Below are 19,420 nucleotides of genomic sequence, written 5' to 3'. Positions count from 1 at the left end.
CATTTTTCTCGATTAAAATCGAATCTTCAATTCGAGATCTATAAAAATTGATAGTAAATATCAGAGTAATCGATATACTGACAACTTTTTGACTGAGAATTTATCGTAAATAATTGTGTTGCATATTCCATGGTATCACCGAAACAGAGTTAACAGAATTAACAGATAATATAGAGGATATATAAATTTAAAATAACAGTTTCGAAATAAAGTTTTATTGAGAACAAATAATGTAAAATGTAAATTCTAAACTTGTAATTTATAATTTTTTGGTGACGTGTTCATGAAGTCGTCACTGGTTTGAGGTGTGTCTACAAGGCTTTGCTCTGTACTTTGTGCTTTTCCTTCTTCTCTAAAAAATGGTGGCTGGCTACTGAAAAGTGTTTTGTGCTCTCTGAATATTTTTCTGTTTCATTGAAAATTTTAATGTTTTAAATTGAGTTTTGAACAGTTTATAGTGTTCTAATTTTGTCTATAATTGTTTCGTGTGTTTACAAGCCTATAGCCATTGTTTTCAACTATATAAACTGGATAAGTATTTTAGCTTGTAATGATGCTAGGATGTTTAAGTGTGTAAGGTATTATTTTTTTTTTAGATTTGTGTTGTATATTGCCAAAATTCTTCTGAAGATTATAAGTTGGTTTGCTCTGAAAATTGGATTTCTCATTCATAGGCGATAGATCCATTCATAGTTTATCAAGAATCTACCACTTTGGAGCCGATAAATTTCCTTAGGTTAATAGGTGAAAAATGCTATCCAACCTATTTAGGAGAAATTGGTAGCACGGCACAGCTTACACACGAATGGGACAATTGAAGGAAAAGAGTGTTTGGTAACAATTGACACAGGAGCAACGTCATCAATCATACGTCCAGATCTAATTTATTTTTCAAAAGTTAAACAGATAGAAAGAAAATTTGTTCTTTAAACTGCTTCTGGAGAAAACTTCCCTGTACATGGAAAAGCTGACATTGTCTTATATACTTATTGGTCGAAAGAGAATACGAGCTACCGTTTTCGTTGTATCAATAATGGATGATTTCATTTTAGGCCTAGATCTTATGAGAGAGTATAAATTTGTAATTGATATCTCCAGGAATGTTATTAAATTTGATAATGAATATTTGCATTTAAATCATCACCAGGAAAACAAAACAATAGAACAAAAAGATTGTAACAAAATAAGACTGTTTACAATAGAAGAGAGCTTATATTACCTTATGGTATACCACCGGGAATTGTTTTAGTTTTTCCAATAATTGAGTGTCCAGTCAACAACCCTCTATTATACATGCTCTGGTTAGGCTCAATTAGGTTTGTCTCATTTTCCAACATTCTTTCAGGTTTTGTCATGACCAGTACTTCTTCTAAACAGGTTACACTTCTTTGAAGATAATTTCAGGTTAGCTGTTTTTAGTCTAGAAAATACCTTTTCCAAGTTATCCAGATGTTCTTCAAATATCTTTCCCATTACAATAATATCATCAAGATAGACTAAGCATACTTCCCAAGACAGACCACGAAGCACCATATCCATTAATCTCTCAAATGTTAGTGGTGCATTAGTAAGACCAAATGGCATGACATTGAACTGCCATAAACCTTCCCCTGTTGAAAATGCTGTCTTCTCTTTATCATCAGGATGTAATGCCACCTGCTAATACCCGCTTTTCAGATCAAGTGTAGAAAACCACTTGGAACTGGAAAGTGTATCTGAACTGTCATTAATTCGAGGGAGTGGGTAACTATCTTTCTTTGTAACTTCATTCAATTTTCTGTAGTCCATACAGGATCTCATACTGCCATCTTTTTTCTTAACCAAATCTACTGGTGATGACCAAGGGCTGTGTGATTCTTCAATAACATTCTGTCCCTTCATCTTTTGCAACATATCACCTACTTCTTGTCTTTTTGCGAATGGTACTCCTCTAGGTCGTTGTTTTATTGGATGAGTATCTCCAGTATCAATTCTGTGATATGTGAGGTTGGTATAACCCATATCTTCATCTTCAAAAGCAAAAATGTCTATATTCTTTCTTAACATTTGTTGAGCTGACTGTCGATTTTCATCTGTCATATATTCTCCATCAGTCAGTAATTGAATAATACACCTTTCAACTTCAGTGAAAAGTGAAATGTCCTATAGATAGTTCATCAAATGTTTGACTGTGTAATTTTGTAGTATTTCTTTGTTGATGATAAAGGTTGAAATCATTCCGCACAAAAATGCTCAGAAGTTGGCGTGAAAGACCATAGCAGTGATATTCCGAAGTTATCTCAAACTTAATTTATTTTGATATCCAATCTTAAAGGGAAATTCACCATTCTCAGAATGGAAAATGAGTAATGTGGAAAAGGCATACAATACTTCTGTCAGGAGTTTATTCATAAGCTTATTTATATACAAAAACAGAATGATTATTTATTAATTTTGACTATTTTATCAATCTCAATTATTCAAGATAGTTTTTGATTATTTGAAAATTGTTTAGCCTGAAATTTTTCAACCTGAATTCAATTGATTTTTTTTTATCAATTAATTTATATAATATGTATTATCCGATATTATCATTAATTATTACAATAATATATTTTTATATACAATTATTTATTTATTCATATAAGCTTCATAAATTAATAATTCAACAAACCTAATTTATTTTTTAATATTGATATTTATTAATCAAGTTATTAAGTCAATTAAGTTATTTATTTCGCCAACATTACATTCTCAAGACTGTGGCTGGGATTCGAACCCCCCTACCTGTCCATGCAAGAGGCTGACACGCTGCAGGATCACGCTGCTGCCTCTGCTCTGCACCATGGATACTGAACCACAGTATGGAAACTTGGCTAGTACCCTGACGCAAATATCCGCCATCTTGTTAGGAAGCGCCGCATTGTAATAGTATTGATGGTAGGTTCGGATCACTTTAATGATCCGGATCAATTGATCTCATTCACTGCCACGAGCCAATCAGAAGACCAGGATTGGAACTTCCCAAGGTCACGTGACGTGTCTAGTATTTGCGTCATGTAAAAAGCATTGGTTAGATAGGCGTTTGACTACAAGTTTCCATTCTTTACCTATTCTGTGACTGAACAATGAGTTGCATATATTTAATTCGGTCTATAAACTGTCTAACCACAGTCAGTGTTGCCAATTAATTTTTCATATCCATGCACTGATTTTTACTTTCCTTGCCCTATTACCATAGGTAAGGAAAGTATTGCTTTCCGAAAAAAATTAAGGTACCCCAATTTCTAAATTTCTATACGTTTCAAGGTCCTCTGAGTCCAAAAAACTGGTTTTTGGGTATTGGTCTGTATGTGTGTGTGTGTGTGTGTGTGTGTGTGTGTGTGTGTGTGTGTGTGTGTGTGTGTGTGTGTGTGTGTGTGTGTGTGTGTGTGTGTGTGTGTGTGTGTGTGTGTGTGTGTGTGTGTGTGTGTGTGTGTGTATGAGTGTATGTGCGTCTGTGTACACGTTATCTCATCTCCCAATTAACGGAATGACTTGAAATTTGGAACTTAAGGTCCTTTCACTATAAGGATCCGACACAAACTGATGAATTTGATTCAGATCAAATGCAATTCAAGATCGCGGCTAAAATGGCGAAAATGTCAAAAACAGGGTTTTTCGTGATTTTCTCGGAAACGGCTCCAACGATTTTGATCAAATTCATACCTAAAATAGTCATCGATAAGCTCTATCAACTGCCACAAGTCCCATATCTGTAAAAATTTCAGGAGCTCCGCCCCATCAATGCAGATAGATTCCCAATTATCAGGCTTCAGATACAATTGAAACAAAAAAAAATCAAGTGGAGTAGATTGAGCATGAAAATCTCTACAATTAATGTTCAGTAACATTTTCACCTAAAATTGAAAATAAGCTTTAAATTCGAGAAAATGTGATTATTCAATTGCAAATTATTGTTGATTCTATTAAATCATATAAGCTATGAAGAGATAGCAGACCTCATGTGTGTCTCCAGCGTTATTGCCCTGTCACCAGCTGGCTCAAATCTTTGAATAGTAGACTTGAGATGCGCGGGAACACTAGCGTCAGGTGAGAAATTTTCATAACGGCAAGGAAAGTTGTGTGAGTGCGCCACACCAGATTTTTCATATTACCGCACTGAAACACCATAAAGCGTACTATTTCGTGTTATGTTGAATATCAAAGTATTTTCCCGCACTGGAGTCTACTTTCCCACACTAGTGTGGGAATGAGTTATTTTGCATACTATAATAATTGATGAAGAAATGAGCACTTTCTCTCGGGTAGGAAAAAGTAGATTTCCCTCTAATATTATGATTTTATCCTCATACCGATATTTGATTTCACGCAGTTTATTGAGGGAAATTTCGATGATTTGCACAAGCCTAATTGGAATGAGAGAGTAAACAATAATATTTCAATTAAAAATTGGGTGAGAATAGGTACAGGGACTATTCAGAAAGTAATAAATTTAATTTCCAAAAATGAGAATTGTAAACTTACATTGACTAGAATTTGCAGTGACTCCACATAGGACCTTTCTGTCTCGAAAAGTTCCAACACCACGTGTGTCCTTAAATCCTGCAAAAAACAAAAAACAAATAAAGTTCAACAGAATTTTTTCAAAAATATGATCGAATATATGAGTGTGATTTTATAAAAGCTAAACTAGCGAATGGGGGTAAAAGTAGAGTGAATGGAAGTAACATTTCAGCATTTTATATAATTTTGACAGCGGTTCAGAGTTTAGGTAATTTACAACATAATAATATTCAATTGATATTTTTTTTATTATTATCTATAAAAGCGAAATGGCACTAATTCATTTACACACTCACTCATTCATATTCAACAGAACTAAAAATCTACTGAACCAAATACGTTCAAATTTGACATATTTGTTTAGTTGGCCGCACTAGAGGCAGTTCTAGAGGCGCACTACGAATGGATTTGAAAAAAATTCCAAAGATACGCCCAGAATCCGCGTTTTTTCAGCGTTCTATGAACTTTTTCAAGAACTAATTGACAGAAAATGTTCAAATTAGGTACGGAAGTTCAGCTAGGGTCTAGAAATTTTGTCTCGAGAGGAATTCAAAATCACGCCCAAGATAGGCGGTTCTACTGCGTTTTCCTAGCGTTCTCCTGCGTTTTTCTGCGTTCTCCCAATTATTTCAAGAACTAATTGACATAAAATGTTCAAGTTTGGTGCAGAATTAATTCATCTAGAGTCTGGAAATTCTATTTGAGAGGACTTCAAAATTACGCGCAAGATAGGCAGTTTTACAGCGGTCTCCTAGCGTTCCCCAGCGTTTTCTCAGATTTTTCAAGAACCAATCGAGAGAAAATGTTCAAATTTACTACAAAGATTGATTGATTCTTTATCACAAATGACAATGTATTGCCAGGTATTTCAAAACCCATTGCCTACTAGCACATTATAATGGAAACAAATGGAAAAATTAACGTATTCAGAACAGAGAATAAATATGTAGATGAGTACATGACTTCTAGAAACAAAGAGTAGAACCTATTTATTTTAAAGGAACATCGTAGGTGTAAAGTGTTGTATAAGGTATTATACAAGTAAGAATTTGTTCTTACTTGTCCAGGAAATTGGACAAAGGTCCAGGAAATTGAAATCATGCTAAAAATACCAGAGATTACTCTGAAAATCGGCGATTTTCCAGCGTTCATTCGCGTTTTCTCAGCTTTATCAGGAGCAAATAAACAGAAAATTTTCAAATTCGGCTCAGATATTCAGCTAAGGTCTAGAAAAGTTTTACATAAAGAGATAAAAAGTTAGCCAAAGATACGACCAAAAGCGGCGTTTTCCTGCATGGTCTGTCGACTGGCGATTGAATGGAGCCTCTATAAATGACTGTATTTGATTATCTGACGGGAGGAAGTGAGTTAAACTGGAGAATGCAGGCGAGTCTGCTGGTCTCATCTCCACATGATTCAGCGAAGCGAGCCTGCCGGCTAGTTATTATTATAAATGCAATCTAAATGCAATTGTCTGTAAGGTAGAGCACCAATTCAATGGATTCAAGTGGTGGAAATTGGAACTCTGAATATTCAATCCCTAATGGGAGTACTGTAATAACAAACTTTAAACAAACACTATCAAAAATGTTTTTTTCATTTGTATTTAATGTATTTATAGAATTTATGATTATTATTATGTAGTTTGATACTCCTCAACTATAAGCTAGAGGTGTAATTGAAGCAATGTGTGTATTAAGATACAATGTAAATTTTAAACGAAAATTAATTTAAAAAAAAATTATTATTATTTCGATTTTTCACCACATTGCTATGTGAGTTTTTCATCAAAATCGGTCTATGACAAAACTTTGATGAATTATTCTGCTGCTATGTTTATTACTATTATTAATAATTCAAATTTATATTTTAAATTCAATTGAAATGGAACATGAAGCTTCTTTTTAATTTTGTTCCTTCTAGAGAAAAAATTGAGTGGTAAAGCGGCTCATCGAATTTCTCTCTTCCATAAAAAAACAAGCATTCTACTTAACAAGAAAATATTGACAAACAATGAAGTCAACAAATGAAGAAAATAGAAGACAGTTTGTAATGAATCATGGAGGTGATCTTTGTGTTCTCGTCAATTTTCTGCTTTTTCTTCCATTCTTCTTTCAGAGGTTTCTGACGAAACCCCACGAAGAACAATTATTCTATGGGCGCTTCAGTTCATTTACTGACGTCACAGACACTGTCTGTCCTAATTAAATCCTTTTGTTTAGACAAAACTCACTTAAATTAGTCTTTCAAATTGTTCGGTGGTATTTTCCCTCAGACAGTCTACTACAATAGTATTCAGTTGATTGACTTTTTGTTTAGAATCAGAAATCTCATTTCTGGGAAGTCATTTGTGAAAATGTAATATTTTCTTCCAATCTATCAACTGCATTAGCTGATCTCATTAATTAATAACATTAGCATAATTCATTGGCATTCTACATGGAAACAAAGTTGGCCTAATTGTCACTGAGCCTGTTCTAATATGAGTGCACCCTGTTCAACCTGGGACAATTTCTGCCCGTTTTTCCTAGGTTCGTTTGATCAGAGAGAAGTTAGTAATATCTTCCCTTATCTCTGATTTGATATTCATTAAATACATCTTACATTGATGGTCTGACAAGATGTATATACTTATAAAATAAAACAAAACAAAAAAATAACACTTCCAAATCAACTAAATAAATTAAATTAAATAAAAAGTGAAATATATTCGTGGAAACTCATACAAATGATGGAATAAATGTAATTAATTAGATGGGGAGAGTTCACAGGGAAGTGGAAAATATGACAGGTACAAGTGGGAGGATATTAATTAAGGCTAGGTAAGGGGTTAAGGATGTAGTGTAGAGGATAATATAGAGGATTGCATAACATCAATAACAATAAATTTCGATCATTTTATTTTGCCAATAGATTTGCAAATAAATATAAAAGATACGAATGGCAAATGCATATGAGAATATCCTTCGGGAGTAGAACTGTAATGAGAAACAATAGAATGTAACTGAAAGAATTTGACACAAACCAAATTCAATTTCCACAATTTTTCATAACAATAAAGATCTGAGTAATAGCTCGAGAAATGTAGCTCGAATAATGAAACTACCTAACAAATTGTGCTTTACCATCTGGAATCTTGAATCACAATGCTACCTCAGTTCATCATCACCAAATGAATTTCGTTCAGGAAACATGCAACTGCGATTATTTACTGCTGTTTCCACTAATTCCACCCAAAATTTGTAAATCGTAAAACAGTTGTCGAGGTGACGGTTGCAGGGTGGAGGGGGGATTGGACAGGAATGCAATCGTTTAATGCTATGGCATTGATGATGGAAGATATGGATGGACAAATGGAGGATGACAAGAGAAAGAGAGAGAGAGAGTTCCATGTGTCATAGAATAATAGTGATAGTGAGGGGAGAATGAGAGAGTGTGAATGCATTGAGTGAGAGTGTAATAGAAAGAGCGGGAGAGTTAAGAAAGAGTGACAGTGTGAGAGAGTAGGAGAGGCTTATGTAGAAGACAAGGTGTGAGTGAAAGAGAGTGAGAAAGAGAGAAGAGTGTGAGAGAGAGAATAAAACCGAGGGCGAATAGCCAGACCTAGATAATTGATGCAGATGAGGTCGCTAATGTAGAGGGTTGACAGATTCCAGGTTTGTATCGTGTCATGCCTGATAATCTCATAGACCATCATATGAGCCATGGCGCCATAATGACCACTTCTATTTCGGGTTGCTGTAAGGTCGACTCAAACCTTATGTGAGTGCTGGTGAGTGCGTGTGTAAGCACTGATGAAACATTATCGAGATAAATTTTCAGCCATCAGAGAGCTTTCAACCTAAGAGGCTACTACAAATATCCACTGTAGTTCTGCATAGATCGTTAGAACTAAATAGTGTTACGGTAGTTAGGAAATAATCAGCACAAGAAATACTGATTTAAAGGTTAAGCATGTGAAAATGAATTCGGTATACTGTATATGAATAAAACAATAGCGTAGCGCAACGTATTCCAAAACACACAGAAAGCGCTGCGTAGAGAAGCGTATTGTATATGATAAAGGCGGCAAAATTCAAATTCAGATTTAATCCAGTTCACAATATTTACAAATTGTAAGAAAAAAGATAACAAGATCACACAGCTCAAGAGGATGAAAATAATAAAATTTTTGCATAATAAAGACCTCTTTTATCTAATTTTTGTTCCGAATAATTGGTGAGAATTCAGCAAATGAAATATGCATTCCATTCCTAATTGCCTGAAACTTGTAATTAGAGACTGATTAATTGAGAAATTAGCGACTAGATTTTCGCAACTTCGCATTGACTGCTTTGCTTTGAAAGCCATGGCGAAGGCGAATGCGGTGGCTGACTGCTGCAAACATGCATGGCTTCATCCCCTAATCATCTTCAAGTGTGCTGAAACTGTTCACATTATTCAGATGCGTTTTATCATTTCAATTGAATTTCCTATTCGCTCTACCCCCACCTCTATATTTTTAATAATTACTCAATTATACTAGAATAAATAATGGATCAGAATCATATATTTTTCAAAAACTCCACCTTTAATCCTAATAATGTAAAAAGCTCAATAATAAAAACAAATATTACAGATCAATTTTGTTTTAGCATCCACATAGATCTAAACACGGACCTTTCAAATTCTGTAAAACCTAATCCTTCATTTACAAAAATAGACTATAATAAATTGTTGCTCTCAATAGAAACAGAAAAGTGGGATGACTTATTAGAAGCAAATCTCCACGTTAACGATCAAATGAACATGTTCACAGGCAAGATATCAAATCACATTGAACACGCTACTGTCAGAGTAAACATTCCTCATAGACTCCAACCTCTCAAACCTTGGATCACACGTGGCCTTATAAATTTAATTAGAAGACGTGACAAAATGTATAAACACTGACAAAACAGCCTTTTAATACAGTTTTGAAGGAGGAATATATTGCTTATAGAAATTTTCTCAATAAATTACTAAAACAAAGTAAATGTAGTTACTATAAAAACAAAATTAATCAAAATAAAAATAATACTAAAAAAATTTGGGAAACATTGAATGAAATGTTGGGAAGGAAAAGAAGTACACAATTTCCAAAACTGGATGCCGATGTACTAAATCAACATTTTGTGCAGGTTGGAAAAAGTTATGCTGAAGAATTGAAAAAAAAAATAATCCTATCTCAACTGCTGGTAACAAATTCAAGGATTCATGTTTACAGAATTCTAATGAATCGTTTTTCATAACTCCTACAAATGAAAATGAAGTCTCTACCACTTCGAAATCATTGAAAACTAACGCAGCTCCAGGTGTTGACAGAATTAACAATAAATGCTTAACAATCATCTGGCCATTTATTGTCAGACCATTGACAATAATAATAAATCGATGTTTTTTGGAGGGTCATTTCCCAGATAGTTTAAGATTAGCAAATATTATTCCTTTAAATAAAACGGGTGACCCTTCAAATCCAGCAAATTACCGTCCTATCAGTATGTTGAGCAGTTTCTCCAAAATATTTGGAAGATTAATTAAATACCGTCCAGTTACCTATTTACTAAAGCATAATATCATTCAAAAACATCAATTTGGTTTCCAATATAATAAAATTACAATAGATGCCATTGTTCTTCTAACCCAAACAATTTCTAATAATTTTAATAATTATTTGAAAACAGTAGCTATATTCTTAGACCTTGCCAAAGCTTTTGACACTGTCCCACATTCTAAACTCCTAATGAAAATGGAAAAGCTAGGCATTCGTGGAGTACCCCTTAAACTTCTCTCCAGCTATCTAAATAATTGTTTAAAAATCTAAATAATATCTAAAATATTTAAAATAAATCAGCATAAGCAGTTGTATATAAAAATTATCATAACTTATATGAACAAACTTAAGGATCTATTCAATTTGTGTGAATCTACATATAATCTCCGTCCCTCATCCATTACTTTTCAGGTTGCTGACACTAATTTATCTATCTGCAGAGGAAAGTTCTCACATACATTGTATCAAAACTCATAAATAAAATCCCTCGTCAATTCATCACCAATAAGTTGAGTAAAAAGCTGGTAAGAGATGAGTGGTTGGCTTCGAATGACATAATAATTTAAATAGTGACTGCCAAAGCCAAGCAAATTTTCTCTTATTCTCTCCAATATTCATCTTGAGAAACAAAACTTAATTCTATTAGGTCTCCCTCTGCCTTCTCCCCTATCCTTTCTTACTCCCCTTTTCCTTCTTACTCTTTCTTCTTGTTTTTTAGTTTTTCTTAAGTTTAGTAAGTTTCTTTTTAAATTCAGATATTTTTCTTTCAGTTTTTTATTATTTCCTTTCACTGAATGAAATGAAATTGCTTTATTGTCTCTTCAAAATAGATACATAATTTACATACACTATATTATTATCAACAATAAAGTTTAATAACAACCTGCAAAGGAGATCCTGAGTGCAGGTGTGAATCAATTGTAATTACATGATACAAAATAAAATCACAATAGTAATAAAGAAAAGAAATAATACAAAACAAAAGCAAAAATATTAAATCATATCCTCAACATCCTAAAATTTAGACATACACGAATGTATCTCGAACTCTTATTCATTAGATTAATTTAAAGTAGATGTTCCTGTCAATCCATTCCTGTATAATTCTATTTAAATTCCCAGTTATATTATTGTTAACAAAATCTAGTGGTATTTTATTGATTAAATAATTGCAATAGTATTGAAGTTGATGTCTGCATATAGTAAGCTTTATGAGATGTATGTTTAATCTATTTGTACTGTATGTTATAGGGAGTTGTATGAATTTTAAACTGATTTCTATGTTTGTTTATGTAACGAATTACTCTTTTAATGTAGGTCTGTCTCAGAGTCGGGACATTTAGTTCGATGAAAATTTTTCTACTTGAATAAAGTCATGGTCTTCCAAGAGCTGCTCTTATAATGTGTTTTTGCAAAATAAAAACTTTTTTTAAATGTGTGTCAAAGGCGGCGCCCCAGACCTCTATTACATATTGAAATAATGAGTGGGCGTATGCATAATATACTTTCCTAATTATATCCAAATTTTTTATTTTATGTATTTTGTTGAAGATGTGTATCAAGTACTTTAGTTTTGAACATAAATATTCTATGTGTTTGTTCCACTTGAGGTGTTGGTCTACTAATATTCCTAGGTATTTCATAGTTAGCACTCTTTCCAGTGATTTTATCTCTTGCTCTTCATTCATAGTATTGGTTTTATTGGTATTCATTTTTAAATCCAGAGATACTGGTGGTTGCCCGGTTATGTTGGGTGAGAAAGTGATGTATTTGGTTTTATCGGTATTTAAGGTGAGAATGTGATCCTGAAGCCATTTTTGCACTATTTTTAAACTGTTGTTTGCATTATTAAAAAGCTCCTCCCAGCTATTTCCACTAAAAACGAGCGTTGTATCATCTGCAAATGACAATGTAGTACAATTTCTGAGATTTAGCTTCAACAGATCGTTAATATAGATTAGAATCAATATTGGGGATAAAACCGAACCTTGAGGCAAACCAAAATTTGAAGTAGATGAGATATCCGTTTGACCATTTAAAGTTAAATATTGTTTCCTATCCGACAAGTAGCTTGAAAAAAGTTTGTTTACTGATCCTCTAATTCCAGATTCATCCAGCTTATTTAAAAGTATATTATGTGGAATTGTATCGAAAGCCTTTGATAAATCCATGAAGACGGCTAGAGATTTTTTGTTTTTATTAAAATTGTCATATACAATTTTATTCAAATGAATGACCACGTCGTTGGTTGACTTTTTAGCTTGAAACCCATACTGGTTATCACTGATTATATTCTCTTTTTCTAAAAAGTTCATCAATCTCAATTTTAAAATCTTTTCTAGTATTTTGGATAAATTGCTTAAAAGGCTTATTGGTCTGTAATTTTCAGGTTTACTGAGATCTCTGGATTTAGGTATAGGTATGATTTTTGCTTCTTTAAATTTCTTGGGAAAATATCCACTGCTCAGACATTTATTAAATATAAATTCCAAAGGTGCTGTAATAAAGTGTTATATTTGTTTTATAAATGCTCCGGTAAAATTATCGGCTCCAGTGCAATAATATGGAATTTGATATTAACATTACCAATATAATGCACCAATTCGTCAAAATTCTTGAATTAATTTATTTCATCTTTTTTCCTGAAAATTTAAAATATTTAGATTTTTCAAACACTTGGCCTCTGCACACAGGTTTTTTAACCTTGCGGGGACCTTCCTTATTTTTATTGTATAATTTAGTTCAATACTGTGTATTATTATAATAATTTATTTCTAATTTCTAAGTTTTTATTTTTTGCTATTATTATTAAGGATAAATGAACAATTTTGATTTGATTTGAATTATTGCTGTATGAATAGCGTCATCACCTCACTATCTTCTAAGAATAATTGAAGCAATTCTGATTCCTGTATTGTGTCTCATCATTTCAAACCAAAAAAACTAGATTTTCCCTACCCTACCTTCACACTTTTTTTAACATTGAACGAAGGAATGCAATAGGTATTAGAAAGTAAGGAACGAGAGTATAAATAATTTATAATTCCAAATGAAATATTTCATATATATAGATTGTTCATTAAACTAACAGTGTACCCTCCCAGAAAAGTCTAATTGTGCTCTGGGACAAATCAATGCTCTAGAAAAATTTTTCTTTCAATTATTAGTAATCAATGGTTTATCAAAAGTAGTAACATGGTACATTTTTATTAGTTTCCAAACTTATTGTGGACTATTAATGTTTTTAAAGGCTTACAATGTGACATAAAAAACCAAATAATTTCCTTTATAGTAAAAATACATTGCAATGTCATATGGAGTTACGTAAGTTGTCTGCCTCTCGGGTCATGAGGGAAATCTGCCTTATTTCTTGTGTAATTACAATATAAATTGAGTATCCACGGAAATAGAGTTTGTGAAAAAGGTCTAAACAGCAGGTTACACAAACACTACTTGATATAAATATTGTAACCGCTTGTTGTTGGTTTTATTTATGTCACAACTGCCGATCAGGTCACACGGAGAATAACTGGAGCAGATATTGTTGATAACTGGAGCAGATATTGTTGACGTGTTTGATGTGGGTCGATGCAAACAGAATTATTCGTGGAGATATTGTTGATAGAAAACATTTTATTTCAAGAACAGGCGTATACCTACGTACGCGCATCTACCGGCATTTGTAATCAATCCAAATAAAGAGGTGAAACGAGAATATTCTCTGACATATTTTTTCAGACCCGTCAAACTGTTGCGCAATTTAGTCGAATGAGCTGTTGATAAAAATTGTTGTCAGTTTTCGAAAATGTGGCCGAAAAGTGTTTTGACCATCTGTCAGATTCAAATGGTAGTTGAAGAAGAGTGAAGTTCCTTTCCATAACATAACTTATTGAGAGATTAAATTGTTCCAAAACTCAGAATACCTTTTCAATAAGGGTTAGCTAAAGTAAGGAGGTTTACATTTTAGGTTTTTTTATTCCATTGAATAGACTGTGGAAGAAAAGTATAACATTCAAGAATTATTCCTGAATGACAAAAATCAAGTTGATAGGAATGATTCTATCAACTCCAATCTTTCTTTCATTTATTTATTGAAAAATAAAAATATGTGGAAGCAACAGATATCAACGATCCATTTTTCTTCCATTACTTTTTTCGCCGATTTCAACGAGAGAGTACAAGTGTACAGCATTTATTAGACTTGAAATTTTTGTTGAATGATTTTTGAATGATCTAATATTTTGTTAATCATTTTAGAAATCCTAAGTATAACTCATCGCTTCTTCCACGTTATTATAGCAAGTCTCGTTTAGCTATCTTTTCAAAACTCATCTTAATTTCCTTCAGTTCCCAATATGAACAATATTATTTCTTTCAATTATTATTGTTCATTCATTATTTTATTCATTTATATCTACAGTATACTAATTCATTTCAATATGGTTAACCTTTAAATCAGTATTTCTTGTGCTAATTATTTCCCAACTAGCACCATTGTTTTAGTTCTAACGATCTATGTTGAACTACAGAGGATATTATTGTAGTCGCCTCTTAGGTTGAAAGCTCTCTGATGGCTGAAAATTTATCTCGATAATGTTTCATCATTGCTTACACACGCACTCACCAGTACACACATAAGTTTTGAGTCGACCTTACAGCAGCCCGAAATAGAAGTGGGCATTATGGCGCTATGGCTTATTATGATGTCTATGAGATTATGAATCTTTTTTCAGTTACAGAGAGTGAATAATAGATAAATAAATAAGTAAATGAATAAGAAAATAGATTTATCAATTGAATGAATTAATATTTAGATAGCCTACCCAAGTGGCAGGAGCCCAACAACAGAGTGGATCGACAGTGGTGTCAGCGTCAGCACTGCTGGGTTGGCTTTGGCTGGGTGTGGAGGGAGTCTGAGTTGCCGGAGTAGGCAGAGCAATGCTCGGCTCACTCAGTCTGATGCGCAGATGCTCCATGCTGCCTGGAAGGCGCATTATATCAGGTGCACCACATCATCTGGTTACCGTCACTTTAGGATGAGGTTTCATCACTCAGGGTCAATACTTTCCACTTAAAGACCAGGTTTTATCACTGCAGGTCAAGGTTTAGGCACACACTAGCAAGGTTCTCAGCTTGAAGATACGGTTTAATCAATATTTTCCATTAGAAGACCCGGGAGGTAAGGTGTTCCATCTCATTATAAGGTTTAATCACTCACTGTTGGTCAAGGTTTGATCACTGACAGTCGACGATTAATCGCTCACCATCATGGTTTGATTACTCAAGGACAATATTTTCATTCAAGGCCCAGGTTTGATCACTTCAGGTTTACGATAATATTTTATCACGCACGGTCAAGGTAAGATTACTGAAAGCCAAGAATTTCCAACTATGAACAAGGTTTGATTAGGGTGATGTCACACCAAGCCAGACAGAAACAGACAGAATAATGACCGAGTGAGAAGGCTTAGCATTGGAGTAGGTGAGACCATGTCAGGTGATGTCACACCATTGCATTCAACATTTTGCAAATGCCTAGTGTCCAATGCGTTTGGTCCAATTATGTCATGGACACATGAATTGTGTCCGGCCTGGTGTAGCATCACCCTTACTTACAATGTTTAATGTAACAATGCTCCATCATTTAAGGTACTCCAATTATGGTTATTGCTTTATCAACAATGGTTAAGGGTAGTTTATATCAAGGAGCCTTACAGAAATAATATATATGAAACCTTTGATTCTAAATTATAGAAATATAAAAGCATTCTTGGATTACTTCTGGGGTTGAGGATTCTTTTATTCACCCACATTTGAGATTTGATACTATATTGAAAAATCAAGATGTTGAAAAAAGCTGTTTATAGTGGGAAATAGAATGTTTAAAAGTACAGATTACAATAGACACTATACAGACTTTCCAGAATAGATAAATATTGAAAAACAAATTTTCATACAGATTACTTTCAATGATAAAATGCACTTATCAGTCATAATTCATAAAATGATCCACTTGTTCAATTAAATTTCATATTGTTCACAATTTCATATTCACAAAAATTAAGAAAGAATAATGATCCACTTAAGAAAGGTGAAGTTTATCATAAAAGTTGAATTTTTCAACAAGTAAGCTTACTTCTAACTATCTACCAGTTTTGAACAAACAACAACCCATCCACCATTTTTGTCATCATCAGATTCTCATTATAAAAGTTTATTTGTGAAAGCACCCGCTTATTAAATTTCAGTTGTTTAAAAAACTCAAACTTTGACCAACAACGTCGTTAGCAACAGCCAATATTACAGCAGAGACATTAATAAAATCGACTTGCTCATCAACAACAGCAACGGCAAGCAAACTGCAGCCAAGTGCAGTTGAGCCAGAACCACCCACTCTCTATTATCCCCCACATATTTCCCCATATTCATCCACAACACCAACATTGATAAGCCAGTGGCGCATCTCAATTAGTACAGAGTCAGACTCGACGTTTTGGCCGAAAAGCGAAAAGTTGGCTGCACTGTGGGTGCTGCAGCACTGTCCAGTGTCCACACATAAAATAATATCAATCTTCTTGAAGGCAAACCAACAATTCCCCAGCTATATCCGTCGACGATTTGTGATCTTATTAAGTCATTCGTGCCTTCGCGGATCGACCCTGTCCTAAATACTTGCTTACTCTCACAAGCTTACTCACTCACTCCGACACATTTTCTCTATTTACCCTCTCTAACTCACTAACCACACTACCAGAGTTCATGATCTCAAAACTGGCTGGATCAGACACAACACGATTTTTTTATTCCTAAGGCACTTATTTATTACATCATGGTAAATAATCAAATACTGTTCAATAAATATTGATGATGAGTTTTTGAATGAGATCTTTCTTTTTAATATAAGTTTGGACACGATAAACTCATTAGAACGAGTGATGTGTCAAAGCCAAACGGGAAACGGATGTTTTCCAAATGAATAGTACAAGATCGATTAAGAAATTTTTCTATTCACAAACAAAAATCAAGTTTTACCACTTCATGAATATGTAAAATAAAAAGTACCAAAATCTTTCTCAGTGTATCACGGCCTGTATTGTATTTGAATAACGTGATGGGACCAAGTCTAATTCCTAAGGATTGTCGCAGAGACGCGACGCGACGAGATATGATGTGACATGACGTGACATGAGTCTGCTAGATGAGTTAATATCATACGATAATATTATAGTATTTATAATTATATACTTATAATATATATTATAATACTAGCCGTCAGGCTCGCTTCGCTCGCCATATCCGTCTAGCCAGTCTGGACCCCCGACTGGATCGTCCAAGAATGAGATCAGCAGGCTCGCTTCGCTCTCCTGCATTTTTCATTTGGGCATTTTTATCATGTTAGGACGATCCAGTCGGGGATCCCGACTAAACGTCTGGCTAAACGGATATGGCGAGCGAAGCGAGCCGGACGGCTAGTAATATAATATTCCCAAGTATAGCTCTGATTGAAGTAGCAGTGCCCAATCAATTTTTCCGCGATAAATGCATTTCAATCTTCAACTTGGTGCCAACCTAACAAAGTCAACTCAACTTAATGCCAACCTGACAAAATTATCAATTTAGTTACCAGTTAACAACTGTTTCGAAGAGGTACTTTCTCTAGATTATAGTTCTATATTAACATATGGTATGGACATTTTTCAATTATAATTAAGAGAATAAGAAGAATATACATGCTAAAAGACGAACTTTAAACCCTTAAAAGCCACCCTTAGAGTTAAAATATTGCCAAAAGATTTCTTAGTGCGCCTCTAAAGGGCCAACTGATCATACCTACCAAATTTGAACGTTTTTGGTGCGGTAGATTTTTAGTTCTGTGAGTGAGTGAGTCAGTCAGCCAGTGAGTGAGTGCCATTTCGCTTTTATATAATTATATAGATTATCAAAATCAATAATCAGCTGTTCTTAATAGTGGGTTGTGTTTTTTCTGGCTCTAAATTTTGTCAAATTACGCAAAAATGTGCCAATTAATGGTGATTTGAGTGTGATATTACTTTCCTTGCCCTATTACCATAGGTAAGGAAAGTATTGCGTTTCCGAAAAAAATTAAGGTACTCCAATTTCTAAATTTCTATACGTTTCAAGGTCCCCTGAGTCCAAAAAGTGGTTTTTGGGTATTGGTCTGTATGTGTATGTGTGTGTGTGTGTGTGTGTGTGTGTGTGTGTGTGTGTGTGTGTGTGTGTGTGTGTGTGTGTGTATATGTGCGTCTGTGTACACGATATCTCATCTCCCAATTGACAGAATGACTTGAAATTTGGAACGTTAGGTCCTTACAATATAAGGATCCGACACGAACAATTTCGATCAAATGCGATTCAAGATGGCAGCTAAAATGGCGAAAATGTTGTCAAAAACAGGGTTTTTTGCGATTTTCTCGAAAACGGCTCCAACGATTTTGATTAAAGTTAAACCTGGAATAGTCATCGATAAGCTCTATCAACTGCCACAAGTCCCATATCTGTAAAAATGTCAGGAGCTCCGCCCCATCTATGCAAAGTTTGATTTTAGATTATCAATTATCAGGCTTCAGGTACAATTTAAACAAAAAAATTTGAGTGGAATAGATTGAGTATGAGAATTTCTACAATTAATGTTTAGTAACATTTTCACCTAAAATTAAAAATAAGCTCGAAATTCCAGAAAATGTGATTATCCAATTGCAAACTGTTGGCAACTGTTGATTCTATTAAATGATTCACTATGACGAGATAGCAGACCTCGTGTGTCTCCAGCGTTATTGCCCTGTCACCAGCTGGCTCAAATCTTTGAATAGTAGGTTTGAGATGCGCGGGAACACTAGCGTCAGGTGATTAATTTTCATAACGGCAAGGAAAGTTGTGTGAGTGCGCCACACCAGTTTTTTTTCGGAAAGCAATACTACTTATTGCTTTACTATATGCCGATATTATACAGGGTGTTTCAGAAGTAGTGTCGAGAATTTTAGGGTATTGTACCTGGATGCTAGGAGACTACAAATGTCATATTTGAAGTGTCCAAAACTCAGCGGTTATCCTTATAGCTGCCATTTTGTTTTTTTCACTTAAAAATTTTTATCTCAAGAACGAAATGTTGTATTGATCTGAAATTTGGCATGAATATTTATGCTATAAAGACTCAACTATAAAAAATAAAAAAAAATTTTTCGTTGAAATTTTTCAAAATGGCGGCCATTTTAAATTTTTGATGGCGAATATCTCGAAAACCGTCCATTTTACAGAAAATTTACAAGAGACAAAAAAGTTAGC

General features: G+C 33.9%; 1 protein-coding gene across 4 annotated transcripts in view; it reads right to left on the bottom strand.

Annotated features, from left to right (window-relative positions):
* The window catches only part of LOC111046315 (rho guanine nucleotide exchange factor 17), a 216,859-nt gene that overhangs the window by 65,758 nt on the left and 131,681 nt on the right, over positions 1-19,420 (bottom strand). For all 4 annotated transcript variants that reach the window (XM_039432363.1, XM_039432361.1, XM_039432364.1 and 1 more), the window contains exon 4: positions 4,507-4,584. In XM_039432363.1, the coding sequence (XP_039288297.1) occupies positions 4,507-4,584 (78 nt within the window). The remainder of the gene's footprint in view (positions 1-4,506; positions 4,585-19,420) is intronic.

The sequence above is a fragment of the Nilaparvata lugens genome, chromosome 7 (genome assembly GCF_014356525.2).
Source record: "Nilaparvata lugens isolate BPH chromosome 7, ASM1435652v1, whole genome shotgun sequence".
NCBI classification, from domain to species: domain Eukaryota; kingdom Metazoa; phylum Arthropoda; class Insecta; order Hemiptera; family Delphacidae; genus Nilaparvata; species Nilaparvata lugens.
This window is presented reverse-complemented; position numbering and strand designations above follow the sequence as displayed.